This window comes from Tyto alba, unplaced genomic scaffold, assembly GCF_018691265.1.
Source record: "Tyto alba isolate M040663 unplaced genomic scaffold, T.alba_DEE_v4.0 Super-Scaffold_13, whole genome shotgun sequence".
NCBI lineage: Eukaryota > Metazoa > Chordata > Aves > Strigiformes > Tytonidae > Tyto > Tyto alba.
The window spans coordinates 28,213,455-28,229,050 of record NW_024881275.1 but is presented as its reverse complement, the minus strand read 5'-3'; the positions used below and the strand labels follow the sequence as shown (position 1 = coordinate 28,229,050).

The following is a 15,596-nucleotide window of genomic DNA, read 5'->3' as shown; positions in this document are numbered from 1 at the left end:
GCCAAGTGGGCTGGGTTTCTGTGGTGGGGTTTTTGACAGTGGGAGAGGGGGCTACATTGGTGGCCCCTGTGAGAAGCTTCTCAAAAATTCCCCCAACTCCAAGTTGGACTCACCTCTGGCCAAGGTCAAGCCAACTAGCGATGGTGGCTGCACCTCTGCGATAATGTATTTAAGAAGGGACACATGAGAGGGGGTACGGACTTGTGAGGAGCAGTTACAAGAAGGACACATGTGAACACTGAGGTCAGTGGAAGGAAAGAAAAGGAAGCGGGGGAGGTGTGCCAGAGCAGACGCCTCTGTATCCCATGATGAGACGGCAGGGCCACCCCTCTGACACCCATGGAGGTACCTGGTGGAGCAGATGCTGACCTGAAGCCCACATCAGGACAGGTGCATGTGTGCTTAAAGGAGGCTGAGACTCTATGAGGAGAAGATCCTGATGTTGTAGTTTGGCACTGAGAGGACTGAAACGCGGCAAAGATCCACGCCAGACCAGCATGGGAAGAATGCATCCTGTGGTAAGCACTCATGCTGGAGAAGGTTCATGAAGGACTGTCTCCAGTGAGAGGGCAGCCATGTGGATCAGGGGAGGGATGTGCAGTGTTCACCCCACCTGCCGAGAAGCAAGGAGCAGTGAACTGACTGTAACCTCCATCCCCTCCCCCTGTGCTGCTGCGGGAGGAGGGAGAGACACTGGGAGCAGAGCTGAGCCCGAGGAAGAAGGGAGGGATGCAGGGAAGCATTTTTGGATGTGGTGGTGCTTCTCACTGTCCCACCTTGACTGTTAAGGGCTGGTTTTGTTAGTGTTTGGGTTAAAGTGATGTTCTTTTTCTTCTCTTAATGAATCTGCCTTTTGCCTGTGACTGTAATGGGAGAGCCACCTGTCCCTGTCCTTATCTTGATTCCTTTCCCTTTTTACTTCTATTTTCTTATTCCTGTTCCTGATAGTGGAAAGGGACGAGTGAACCACTGTGTGATGATCAGTTGCCCTCTGGGCTTAAACCACGACACCAAGTAATGATGACTTCACTGTATTGAAGGCCTCTAATGTCTCCGTAGTCTGCCAAACTGTGGACACTGATATGTTGATAAATTTCTTTAAAATTAATTAATTATGACAGCAGTTTTATTTTTTTAAAAAAAGATACATCAACTTTATCTCATTGAATTGTTATTTGTAAAGATGAACTTCTTAGAATTTTTTTTTTTAATATGTAGCTTAACTAGACACTTAAGATTAAAATGATGTCATGTTGTCTTCATTCCTGTTCATAATTCAGAGTAGTACTTGGTCAGGAAAGTAAGTCAGACTTTATTCAGATTTAATGTATATACTACTTACTGTTACTTTAGTTATCATTTTGTAGCACAAAAAATATTATTGGATAACCTTCTGTTCATTGCTGGAAAATGTGGAGGCTGTCAACTAGGAATATAAGTCTTCTGTTTGGTATTAAGCCTTTGATAGTGAAAAGTACTGCATTTGGCTTGAATCTCATGCTAATTTATATGGCTTTTACACCGTAGGATTTTTTATATGGCCCTTTTTTGACCCTCTGTGAGGGTATAAGCCTGCATGTGCTGCTAAGAAGACAACTGTTGGGGAACATAGTAACCAACTGTACAAAGCTATCAAGCTCACAGGCAGACTGAGAGGTTTTTCAACTCGTCCTTCAGAAGCAATGATGAGATATGTGAGCTGAAATAGTGTATGCAAGTAGGTCATGCAGAAATCTGATTTTGGATTGTTAGCTGTAGTACATTATTTTTTATTAGTAAGAGTAGTATTTAGTAAGCTAGTTGTAATAAGTTTTATTTAAATGCTTAAAGGTTCTGACAGTGCTCTAGAATGTCATTGTAATGAGCACTGTGTGGAGGAAATAAAAGACTTCCTGACACACTCATTAGAGTAAAAACACAAGGTGTGAGAGAAGTAGAGGAGTAAAGAAACATTGAGACAGTATTAACGAGTAGGACAGGTGGTGGCTTTAGTAGACAAGCGGCCCAACGCTTAACTTTACTTTTATTGAAGGTTGTCCTCCTAGGCATTAGTTACAGTAAGCTTTGTACAGTTATCAACTTCAGCAATAAAGTTCATTAAATTGAACATCTGTGAACTGCTAATAAACTCCTTCACAAATTTATTGTCTCACTTAAATTGGTAATAGCAACTTAAAATACCTGAAACACCTGAAAACACCTGAAGTCTACAGAAAATGACACATTGTCCCATGCAAGAGTTAACCATGGTTTCACTACTATTTGTTAATGATAAAAACTTTGTAACAAAAGGTCTTTCTGTAATGCAGATTAGATTTTTAGCTATAAATTGAGTAGAATTTGCTTGTATGAAAAAAAAGGATGTTATGTAGTCTTTAGACTTAAATCACATTGGCAAATTTAGCACTTTTGAATTCATATGTGGTACTCAGAGTACCTTTCCAGGGCATGTGGGTGCATCTCTTACTTCCCAAACCAAGCATACAGCTTTGGCATGCTCATTTCCTTACAATCAGACTTCATGCCTTGTGTCTTCAAGGTAGAATCTGACTTGCATGCCTTAACTTTTGGCTGGTTTTCCTCACTTTTCACAACAGACCTCAGCTCCAAGAATAGGGTTAGAAGCTATCTGATTCATTTTTTCCCTCATGAAACTGGGATGATAATCCACATCATCATGCACTCCAGGAACTCTACCCCAGCCACATGTTAAAGTACTGAGTTCAGAGTGCAGATAAATCCAAAAACTTTGGGAGTAGAATAGTGTTTCAGTGGTTTGCAGCTTCACCATCTGCCCACGTTAAGCCTCTTGCAAGACCTAAAAGGCACTTACTTGAAGGCTACTTAGTGTCTGTGTACATGTAAGGGCAGGAGGGACTCAGTTCTGGAATTTCTGCTGTAGGATAAGGTTAAAACCCTCCCAAGGTCCTTCTCTGCCTTACATCAAGAAAAATTCCATTGCATTCCCTGCATCTGACATATTTCAGTAGTACTAAAAGAAGTTACATAATGCAACTTGCTTTATTTCTAGAAATGTCAGCATTTTCATTCATAGTCATTATTAATACACTGTGATGTTGGTAACCTTTTTCCTATAGTAAACAGGTTTATGATCGTTTGAAAAAACAAAACGGTATTTTGTTTCTGGCATGGGATACAGACAGGCAATTTGAGTGCTGAACATTCATCTTCATCTAAGTTTCTAATATGAAGAAATATTTGAGCAATGAGATTGGGTTGACTTTAAACAAATCTTGTTTTCCATTCCAAAGGGTTTACTGTATTAGTGAGTGTACTGGATTTGAGTGAGTGGTGGGGGTTTTGGGTAGCAGGGGAGGGGATTACAGCAGTGGCCCTCTGTGAGAAGCTTCTCGAAGCTCCCAGAGCTCCAAGTCAGACCCATCTCTGCACCAAGGCTGAGCCAGACAGATGCACCTATGTGATAACATATTTAAGAAGGGACCAGGGAGGAGGAGTTGGACTTTTGGGAAGGAGTTGTGACATATACGTGAACACCAAGGTCAGTGGAGGAACAGAGGAAGAAAAGGGGGGGAGATGTGCTGAGGGAGAGACCTCCCTGTATCCTGTGGTGAGATGGCAGGGCGGCCACACCCACCACCCCTGGAGGTCTACGGTGGCTGCGCTCGAATGACTCTGGGATCCTGTGGGAAGAAGCAACCCCCACTGTTGTCGTTTAGCACTGGGAGGATTACAACATATGGGGGTGTCCCAAGGCAGAGCGGCTTTGGAAGGGCTGCATCCCATGGGAGGGACTCAAGTTGGAGGAAGTTGTTGTCCCACACCAGAGCAGCTAGAGAAGTACTGCATCCCATGGAAGGGACTTACATCATAGAAGGTTTGTGGAGGACTGTCTCCTGTGAGAGGGGGACCACGCTGGAGCAGATAAGTTGCAGAAGTTAACCCCCGCCAAGATGGAAGAAGCAGCTGCACTGACTGCATCCCTCATTCCCTCTTCCCTGTGCCACTGGGGAGAGGAGGTAAAGATATCTAGAGCAAAGCTCAGCCCAGGAAGAAGGGAGGGGTGGGGGGAAGGTGTTCTCAAGATGTGGCAATGCTTCTCACTGTCCTACTTGTCTAAGTGTTGTTGTTAGTATTTGTATTAAATTTATGGTTTTTTCTTCCCCTAACTGTCTTTTGCTCATGACCGTAATGGGTGATTCATCCCTCCCTGTTCTATCTCAAATCCCAAGCCTTTGCTTATTTCTCCTCCTCAGCACTGGGGGAGGAAAGGGGGAGGTGAGCAGCTGTGTGGTGTTCTGTTGCCCTCTGAGCTGAAACCACAACAGTGACAATAAATCATAATCCATTCTTGAAACTATTGTCCCAAGAATCATGCAGCAAAAATGTAAACCAGGTTGAATACTAGAAGATGATATCACTAATGCATAAGTTGTTAGTTACTCTTAACTGTAACTTACTGTTTGTATTTTTAATGAAGTACAAAAGAAGTAGAAAAGTATGATTAAATCACAAGTGCAAATTTCAAAGCTAGATTGGCATTAGACTGGCTACAATAAAATTTTGCGGTTTGGGATACACTGATATGTTTACTGAGTGTCATTTTTAACTTTTGGGGAAAAAACAGTGGTTTTGAGTGGGAACTTGGAATTTCTGTTTCTTAATGACCAAGTGAGGTACAGTGCTTTAGCTTGGGAGACAGGCCGTTGAATGAGAATTTAAGGAAAGCTTTTAAGTGGAATGCAAAGGTAAATAAAAGAGCAAGGACATACATGCCTTGTTTCTAGTATTGTAGAGAAAAAATGGCACAAAATGCTCTTGCCTATGTAACTTACAGTGCAGGTAAGGATAGCTTATATGTTTCATCATTTTGTTTTTCAGTTGACTTTAAACCTCATGCCAGCATGGACACTGTCCATCACATGTTACTGTTTGGATGTAATGAACCCTCTTCTACTGAAAATTACTGGTAAGAGTTGAAACTTGCTTTTGTACCTAACTTTTCTGGTGTTAATTGCTTCCCCATAAACCTTTTATAGTTTCATAATTTCGTGCAAAACTAGAAAAATTTGGAAGGAAGAAAAAATGTTTAACATTCCAGTCTTCTCACGTGTAAAGTATTTATTTTTTTTAACGAACTCCTCTCTAAGATGGAGAAAAAAATCTGTTTTCTGATTCTTCATAATTGATTGCCTCTGAGGAGGAGACAGGAGCTATAGTGGGCAGGGTGCCACTGGATACCAAGAAATCTAGGCTTCCTCTATACCTGGCTGCTTTTCTGTGTATGAATGTGTTGTATCAGGTGTCCAGAAGGAAACTGAATAATGGGTAAGTTGAAGAAGATTCTCTCTGTCAAGTGGTTTGGTAGTTGACTTGCCCTTCAAAACGTATAAGCAGCAAGGGCAGAGGGAAGCTGTCAATACTACTAAAATAGATGTGAGGAGGCAAAATGAAGAGAATGTGAAAGTGGGTGAAGATTAATGACCTGTCCAGTAATTTTGCAAGTGTTTTCCAGGTTTTCAGGATCGAGCAGATGAGGTAGTTTCGCTGACATTGCAAAGCTTATATGACTTATTCTGATCTATGGAGCAATATTAATATAGATTTTCTGATAGAGTTGTATAATCACAATTTGTCTTTTAAGTATTTACCAAAAAAGTAACTAGAGAAGGAATTTAGAGCTAATAGTATAGTATAATATATTCTCCACCAAAAAACAAACAAACAAACAAAAAAAACAAAAAACAAACCCACAACATTTTGAATAATCTCTGCCAGCTTCTGGGAGATGATTAATATTTTGAACATACAACAAACTTTCATCAGAATTTTTATCTCCCTTCTACCTATCAACCAACAGTTCTAATATTGAAAATGTAATCTTGTCTTGCAAGAAAAGCAGATGCTTAAGAAGTGCAAACAAATGTAAAGCTATGAAAGCACAGAATTTCCATTGATTTCTTTTCCTAACAGGCAGTTTTTCTGTGTTCTTTTTATTGTATCTTACATGTTAGAATATACTTTCTGAATAGTTTAATGTGAAAAATGTATGAACATAAAACTGTTTCCATTGTGGCCTTTTAAAACCAGTTTATATTGTGAGTGTCCTATTTAAAACTGAGTAGATTGTACTTGTAGTATGTTTAGTTTTCGTAAGTCTGGGAGTAGTTTTACTAGAGCCTTGAAATAATACATATGTGGTAGAATTATGTTGTTAGAGATTGATCAGGTGCTTGCATTGAAATAAAACCATGAGATGATGCCTAAGTCACATCTAGCTGATGTTCGGAAGATGTAGGTGAAATGTTTAGTTCCTGAGTTTTCAGATATGAAGTGATAGGTCAAAAGCTGGAAAATCAGAAAGTACTTCAAAGCTGAATCAGACTCAAATTCTAGGTTTGAAACTCGGGTTCAAGTAGTTTGATCTTTCTGGCTGTATGATCACTCTTCCTGGAGAAGAACAATAGTCAGCAGAAAACTCACCAGTGGCAGTCTGTGCAGTGTGGCAGCTAATGTTGCTTTTGTTCTTGATAGCTGTACTTAGAGCTACCTGTCCAATAATGAAACTTGTAGTTATTTGTGGTTAATTGACCTTGGTTGGACACCAGATGCCCACCAAGCAGCTCTATCACTCCCCTCTACAGCAGGACAGGGCAGGGAGAAAATAGGATGGAAGAAAACTTGTGTGTCAGGATAAAGACAGTTTAATAAATCAAAAGCAAAGGCTGCGGGGATGCAATGGAAAACAAAAGATTTTAATTCCCATCAGGAGGCAATGTCCAGCCAATTCCCAGGAACATGTATATGTAGCGGTTGCTATGGAAGACAAACATCATAATAATAAATGTCCCCTCTCGTCCTCTCTCCTGACTTTTATTACTGAGCAAATGTCATATAGTATGGAATATCCCTTTGGTCAGTTTGAGTCATCTGTCCTGGTTACGTCCCCTCCAAAGGCCTTGCCCACCCCTAACCTACTGGTGAGGGGGGGAATACAGCCTTGATGCTGCAGCACTGCTCATCAGTAGCCAAAACACAAGTGTGTTATTACCTTTCTAGCTACCTGTCTTGGTTTGGGCTGGAATAGAGTTAATGTTCAAACCACAACACTACCAATACAAAGCACAGCACTGAAGACTGCCCTGGGGAAAATTAACTCCATCTCAGCCAGACCCAATACATTAATGTTGTATTTAAATGTGATACTTTCAATTTTTCATACTCAGTTTTTGTTTAAACCTTGCAAATTTTTATGTATGTAGTTTCTGAGGTGTATTTGCTTTATATTCTCAAAATAAAACCTCTTCCTTCAGTCTCTCATTTCACATCTTTGTTATTGCAACAGTTTGCAACATTTCATGTTGCACTGCCCATGGCTATCTGGAAGGCTAGAAAGATGATCACATCTGTTCTACATAAAGTAGGCGTCAGACGTCTGCATTTCTGCCTATTTGACATATTTCATAAATAAGCTTGTATAAATGCCTGTTTGCTGTGTATCTCTGTGTGTATATGTTGCATTTTATGTGAAGAATTAATTTGGTAAGAGATGAATCCCCTTGCATTCTAGCTGATCCTCAGAGATTAGAGGGGCTAGGGGAAGCTGGACTTACCTCTTAATAGGTATGTCAATTACTGCCATGACTGTAGGCCTGACACCAGATTCATGAACAGCCCATGTGCTGTAGGTCCGGTTGCATTCATGAGCAGCCATCAGGTTCACAAATAGCATGGTTTATTCTCATGCAACATCTACAGATTCTTTGAGATTGCCTATGATAAATGCACAAACTGCGGACTGGCTATATATAACACTACACACAAAAATGATTGCAATCGCACACTTAATTCCTGGGTAATCACTCGTCATAGCTGAGGGCATAGATCTTCCCAAAAGGCATCCCTTCTGAGGGAGGAGGGGCAAGGAGCACAAACCCATTGATATGTTCCTCTGATTTGGTGTCGGATTATCGTCCCGACACGTTGAGTACAAACTCGGGGTAGTATTTATCCAGATGTGTATGTGTGAGTGGGTGGGACTGTGGTCAATCCATTGTTTCTTGAGTAATGACACAGCACATTTCTTGGTGCAGCGTGCACACAGTTGTTGTGGGAAAAGCAGGCAGTTGTGGGAGAAGAGGAAGCACACAAGATAGTGTCTGCAGAGTTGTTCAAAACATCCCTTGGGAAAAAAGGGAAGAGCAGGAGATAAATCCATATAGTTGTGTCAAAACATTCCCTGAGAAAAGTGGAAGAACAGGACCGCGCAGCCTCCACTTCGCTTCACATTCCTCCTTGGTGCCATGACAACACAAATCACCAGCTCTCCATCCTGTCCTGTGTTTGTTCTGGGCACCATGTGTTAAGGAAATGTATATTTTGCAGTTTCTTCACTGTTTTGCTTTTCCCACCCTTCCAGCAGTATATAATAAATGCTGTATGTAATGTATAGACATATACGTGTGTGTATACACGTATATGTGTATATCTATAAATGTGTTGTGGTTTGAGCCTGGTCAGCAGCTTAACGCCACACAGTCTCTCACCGGCCCTCCCCCCACTTGGGAACGGGGAGGGAATCGGAGGGGCAAAGGGAGACTCACGGGTTGAGATAAAGACGGTTTAATAATAGTGACAGAACAATACGCTGACAGCAGTATCAGCGGGTAATGTACCATACAGCTGCTCACCACCCACCGACTGACACCCGCCTGCTCCCAGCCAGCAATCCCGAACACAAAGGCCCCACAGCCACACTCCCGGAAGTGAGAGCCCCTCCCCCCCCTCCTTTATATGGTGAGCATAATGTCACATGACATGGGATATCGGCCAATCTGGGCACAGCCCTCCAGCCATGTTCCCTCCCTGCTTCTTGCGGGCGGTGAACAGGCAGGACATGGGGAGCTGGAGAGTGCCTGAAATCTCAGAGTGCCATCAGCACTCCTCCAGCCACCAAAAATGAACATGAACTCTATTCCAGCCCAAACCAGGACAAAATGTGTGTGTTTTAAATATGTTAATTTAAACGTTCAGCTATGTAGAAACTGTTGCACATTTTTGTAAATCGTTACAGAGAATACATACAAGCAATCATTTTCCTACTAGATGAAATTTGTTAGAGGTTTCCGACCACTAGAACTAATCTTGTTGAAGTGATTCTGATGATTGTGCATTAATGATGAGATGTCTTTGTTATTTTTTGTCTTGTTTTGTTGTTTATTGTTATTTTCACTGCCTTCAGACTTGTAAGCGATGACCTCAGTTGCTCTTCTATCTACTAGGAGAAGGAGTGGTGGTTTGAGAACTGAGGTTTGGGGACACCACTGTAGGACTTGTTTAGCAAGGATCATTCCCTTACAGTTTACACAGTCAACATTTTTACGTAGCCAGTTTTTATTCAATTAAGGTGTACCGCATTGATTTTTTGCTTTATTGTAGTTTCTTCATCACAATTCTGGGCAACATTAGTCAGATGGTTTGTAATCACTTGTAAGAACATTAAAACATACCAAGTCAAGAGCTATTTTTCATACCATCGTGATGTGGACTACGTGTGTTATGAAAAAACAGTCCTTAGAAGCATTCAGAATGAAAGGACACAATTTTCCTGGGGCATGAAGTTTTATTCACGCCAGTTTTGAGTGTGGAGGAACAGGAGAGGGAAAGAGACAGCATCCAGATTGGGATTATTTGGATTATTGGGATTAGCTGCCCTGTGGCCATAGCAGTGCTGAGCCAGAATCTGTGATGCCACTCTGGCCTGCTGGCTTTTCTGGTGACTTAATGCTATTAATGCAAATACTTTAGCCCTTCTGAAAGGCTGTCTAACAGTGTGGGACCTGTGCTGGCTCTGCAGAATGACATGTTCACTGCGATGTGGTAGAATCTTTATTTTAACAAATGCTAAAGGGGTGAACAGGTGTTTCACCCTTCTTGAAATACCCAGGCCTTTCCACAGAAATAAAATAGGCTCCCAGGGCGCATTTGCTCAGGTGTAAGGTGTAGATGCTTCTGTTTCTTGATCATAATTATTTTGCCAGAGCTGATAAACTGCTGAAATCAAAGTAGCATTCCCAAACTGATTCATCAAAAGTTCAGCTTCTCCATAGATAATCAAGAATTCACTTGAATGATTTAAAAGAAAATGTTGAATTATTCAGAACTTCAGAGTCTCCTGGCAAGACAGGTCTCATGCTGCGTCAAACCTAACACTGAAATGAGCTCCCATGAATGAGATGATTTATAGACACAGCCTTTATTTTGAGATCAGGCAAGGTAACTTTAAATAGTTATCTAATCTAAACAAATGTTTAAGTACAGATTGTAAATCACCGCCCCGTCATTCTTCCATCAGACTACCTGCTTCTGTTGGCAGGAGAGCATGGTTTTTTAAGCTTTTGACATCAGTAGTTCAGTAAAGGTTGCAAAAGATGTCAAGACAGGTTCAGTGAAATACTTGTATTTCCCTGCCTAGGGGAGAGTGGGAGCAATATAAAGATTTATATTTCTGAGTGTAGTTTTATTACCATTGTCACTGCCCTAGAATATTCTGCAGTCTTCAGCTCAAGAACTAAAAATGATCATTTTTCTTACTCAGTCACCTCAATTATCTCTTTTTACAAGTCTTAGTTAGAATCAAGGAGTAGAGTATAATAAAGAAAGAAATAAAAAAAAATGTTTGTTTTCCTAAACAATACAAATACTCTAAAAGCATAGCCAAACACTGGTCTTGCTGAGATAGTGAAGTATTTTGCTTTCAGTCTAGGTAATCAGTCAAAACCCCAGTGCCATTAAAAAACCCAGCTCCTGAGTTTACACAGGATTGAGGAGAATGCTTCTGGAAGGTCCAAGAGAATTTGCAAAAAACAACCAGGAATCCAGGAAGCAGTCATTAAGCTCTATTTCTATGCTCTCCCCTACCCACCTCACTCCCAAATTTTGACCACAGTCAAAATTAGTTGTTAGTACAATACTGTATAGTATGTAGTTATAGTCCATTTTTAAGGTATTCAGTGTGGAATCTCATGATTTTTTGCATGTAAAGAATCTATGAATTTCAATGTTTGATTAACCTTTTTTATTTGTTTATAAATCTATGCTTTTTATAGCTTCCTGCTTTTAAATCTGTTCATCTGTTATCTTAACTCTTCTTTGTAATCTTCTCTAGGTTTGTTTTTTTCTGAAAACTTGATGTTTCAAGATCAGCATTGATGCCTAAATGAGAGTATTGACCATTTTTTAAGCATAATGAAAGACCAATGTCTGTATTTCGTCTTTCTCCCCTGCAGTATTTCCCCTCCATCAGCCAGTCTCAGGCAGAAAGTTTGGAACAGCCTGTGCAGGTTTTTTTTTACCTGTGTAATGTGGTCCTAAAAAATACGGTGATATAAACGAAGGCTAGCTGGCCCAGTATGTGGTGGTGAAGCTGTGACTGCACGTGAGGTTTCTGCTGTTGTTCCTCCTAACCAGTGTCTTAAACACATTTTCAAACTGTGTAACTAAGTACCGGGTTAGACTTCCCTGAAGTCTTTAGTTTTTTTTGTATTACAGCAGTTGAAATCTGTGTAGTTTTTACCTGCAGCTGTATGAATCGTTAGTCATGAAACATTTCACTTACTCTTTAGTTTTACTTGTCCATTGGGGCATGTTTGAAGGAGGACATGACCAAGTTGGTAGCTGTAAAGATGTAGAAATATGTGTTACGAGCAAAATTAATGAAAAGGTAGAAGTGGCATATCCCCCTATATATTGGTAGTCTGATGATTATGGCAATGCTTTCTATCAGAAGAAAACACAGCAGCTATATTGCAGTAAGACTCTCTGGGATCACAGAAACACATAATGTCCCACTGAGGTCGTTTTCCCCACGCACCAGAAGCATTGGTTATCCTGGGGAGAGCAGCCTGAGAAGCATCATCACTTTTTCTGAGAGGTGGCACATATGTCTCAGGCATCCTCAACAAAAACATTAATGAGACTGCATCTGCTATAAGTCCTGGAATTTTATACTTTTATACTCTTCCTCATGCTGTGTGAGACTCTATTTTCCCCAGTATTTAAGGTAACAGAAACTGTGCTTTATGTGTACAAATGTTTTCCCAGGTGTCATTTTATCAGCAGTAATAAACAGAGAAGGGGCTGTATCATTTTGTTTTGGATTGAAGCCTTGGCATGGGTGTCAACCTTCATTGTATCTGACTTGGATCTGTTGATGTAGTCTGAATAGTTTCATGCTGAGGATTTCTAAAATCATACCTGTGTATGCTGTGCCAGTGAAATTACTTCTGCACAGTGCCATGATGCTTTGCCACTGAAAAAGCTACAGTTTCACTCTGTAAATAACCCTTTTCCTTAATAGAGGACTGAGAGGGAGAAGTGGCTTCTAGCTGGGCACTTGAAAAGACCTTTAGTGTCCCTTGTTTGTTTATCCATGTATATCATCCTGTAATCTACACCCACATGTATCAGTCAGTGCCCTCTTGGATTTGGTCCAGGTACATTGTGCTGTCTATGATTGTGTCTGAATGCCTCTTTACAGACTCGGTAGTGTCTGTGCCTCAAGTTTATCGGTTCTTGCAGATTCAAGGTACCTAGACCTTAAGAGTCATTGGGAGTCCTTCACATTTTACCCTTAGTGTTGCCTGCAAAGTGGTAGCTGCAGAGTTTAGGGACAACTCTAGAGCTCAGAGCTCTCAGTTGTTATAAGTATTCGTGATCTGTTTGTGCTCTGTAACTTGGCAAACACTTCTTTTTTCTTTTTTTTGCTGTTGGCTTTTTTTTTTTTTTCCCTATGTGTGTGATTTTTCTGTTTATGAAAAACAAGATTGTGCAGTGGAATAAAAATTAAATTAAAGCAGTGAGCTTGCATCAAATATAGGGAAGAGCACAAGTGCCTCCTTACCTGTTGATTCATGTACAGCTTTTTGTGACCTTTTTTTTTGTTAATGATTTTTAAAATAATTTTAAATATCAATTTTGACTTAAAGCTTTGATGTCTTGTGGATTTTCTTCTGCTTTGCACGAGTCTTATACCTCTGTGTAAATGTGGAAGCCATTGTAATTTTGTGGAACTTGATCTCATAATGCTAGAAATTATTATATGGTTCATTCTCACAAAAGGTTCCTTTTTCATCACTGGCCACTTGGCTGACAGGGACTATCAGAACTGTCTATGGTTTTGACCCTGTTTGCTTAACACTCTCTTAAGGCAGAAGGAGGGAGAAAAAAAGAAGGTGGAGAATCTAATGATATCTGGAAAAGCAGTCTACGTTAAAAGAACTGTGTTTAATCAACATGCATCCAAAACATCTTAATGGATCTTAAAATTAGTGGTTTTTCATGTAATTCACCTGCCCTTTTCTGATTTCAAAATTTTAAAATTACGTTCTTTTTGTTTTTCATATTTTTAGGGACTGCGATGAAGGAACATGCAAAGACAAATCTAACATTTTGTATGCTTGGGCAAGAAATGCTCCACCCACCCAGCTACCCAAAGGTATTGTGCCTTTAATGTGAAGTTTTTATATACTGGATCAAGGGAGAGAAGAGGATGTGGAAGTAAGCACCTGGGATACTTAGAAACCTCCTATAATATTTTCATTATGTCTAGTTGATGGAAACTGTATAAGCATCAACCTCATAAACTGTGAATATATTTTGCTAGCTAATGTACTTGGGCTTTTTGGTCATCCTGTTTGCTATAACATTGTGGGCTTCAGTAGGGGGGGAAAAAAGGCTAAGGGATGGAAAATGTTCATAATATAATGCTTTATTTTTATGTAGCATTAATCTTACATTTCCTACTATAAGTTATTGGAAGGGTACTATTTATATATTTTTCAGTAGCACACAAACTACATTAAAATACTTCCATGTGTTTGGTAAAGCACAAACAAGTTTAAACACTGTGTCTTAAGTATACTTGACAATTTTATGTGTTTTTTATTTCTTAATGCTTTGATGTGGTTGAGCAACATGTTTATATACCCATTTTCTTGTACGATAGATGATTTTCATGAATTCAATCAAAATTTTTTAAACTACTTCGAGTGGTATGTCTGGAAGACAGGGAGAAGTGATTCTTTCTAATAACCACTAAGGGTCCTAGAAATATCTACTATCTCTGCAGCCTCAGTCTGAAAATACTTCGAATTTTTAAAATTTTTTCTTCTATCATGTACTGCCTCTTTTCATAACCATGAGCAGTGCACAGTATCATGAAGAGGTTTATTTTTAATAATCCATTTACACACTTACCAGCACGAATGCTATTTGATTTGGTTATCAGATTGTCACATTAAAAAAGATATTACTTGGAGGATTCTGTGGAAGCCTGGTAGTTGCTTTTCTGTTAAACCCCAGCTAGTAATAATTTTCTTGTCTCTAAGTTGTCCATAAACACAAGGTTTCTGGAGAGGGTTCATAACGATATTACATTTGTGCACAGAGAGGCTGCAGTCCCATCTGTAAGTAGGCTGTGCTGTGGGCAGCGTTTAGTATAGTGGGATTCACTGACCAAATAGGGAAAAATTGCTTTCTCTGCTTCTTTTGAAGAGTGTTCACTGTAGAATTAGTTGAGAGAAATCCCTTTTGGTGATGATGATATTTTTCAATTTCAGTATTACAAATTATTTCTAATTCTTCCATTTTATTCTATGCCTGCGCTTATTTCTGTCAACAAGTAACATAGCTTCATAATTTCCACAAGATTTTTACTGCATACAGAATTAATTTACATCTCAAAATACTTTACTGCAGATCTTCTTATTTTTTGATTCTCTTTGTGTTCTTAGTCAGTCAGTGTTAATCAGTTTGTATCATTTACAGGTTGTATGAGAAACAAAAATTCTACCAAATCCTGCAAGGATAACAAAATTCAATTTTTTTTTTTTATGTAATTGTATATATGTATATAAAATCTGTATTCATATTCTTGGATTGAGGGAATTGTCTGCTTAAAGCAGGTATCTGTTCATAAACAACCAAGTTATGGTCCTAGCTTCTTAGTCTGTTTGGGAATGTGTTTGTGATGGTGGTTTTCCCAGTTTTCAGGACAACGTTTTCTTCAGTGAAATCTTCTACCCTTCACTGTAAGTCATTACAGTGATTTACATTTTTAGATGTGGTCAGCAGTGGTGAACCATCTTTACATTTTATTTTTTCTGAAAACAATGCATTTTCCTTCTCTTAGGTGTTGGATTCAGAGTTGGAGGAGAAACAGGTGGCAGATTTTTTGTGCTTCAGGTACACTATGGGGATATTAGCGCATTTAGAGGTATGTATTTTGGAAATTTTTTTTAAAATTGTGCATCAAAAATATTTACATTATGTGTAGAAAAGAATTTTGCTGCTAGTGCCAGTCACAAAAGTAAAAATCAGTGGGCATATTTGTGATAAAGTTTGTATATTTACTTGGCTTTATAAACTTGCTTTATCTCTAAAAGTGTTTTAAAGGTGGACAGATTTTTTCTCTTCAAAAAATATAGACTTGAAGTAATGAAGAAGCAAATTAATGTTTTTAAGTGTAGGAAGAAACTTGTTTTTTCCTGTACAATTCAGTGTTTTCTTTAAGAAAGGTGAAATAAATACCTGTGAACACCTTTAACAAATAGCTGTTG

The 15,596-nt window shown here is 39.4% G+C and overlaps 1 protein-coding gene across 8 annotated transcripts in view; it reads left to right on the top strand.

Annotated features, from left to right (window-relative positions):
- PAM (peptidylglycine alpha-amidating monooxygenase) overlaps positions 1–15,596 on the top strand; it is a 148,094-nt gene that overhangs the window by 78,740 nt on the left and 53,758 nt on the right. For all 8 annotated transcript variants that reach the window (XM_042787674.1, XM_042787673.1, XM_042787672.1 and 5 more), the window contains 3 exons: positions 4,861–4,948; positions 13,389–13,474; positions 15,170–15,253. In XM_042787674.1, the coding sequence (XP_042643608.1) occupies positions 4,861–4,948; positions 13,389–13,474; positions 15,170–15,253 (258 nt within the window). The remainder of the gene's footprint in view (positions 1–4,860; positions 4,949–13,388; positions 13,475–15,169; positions 15,254–15,596) is intronic.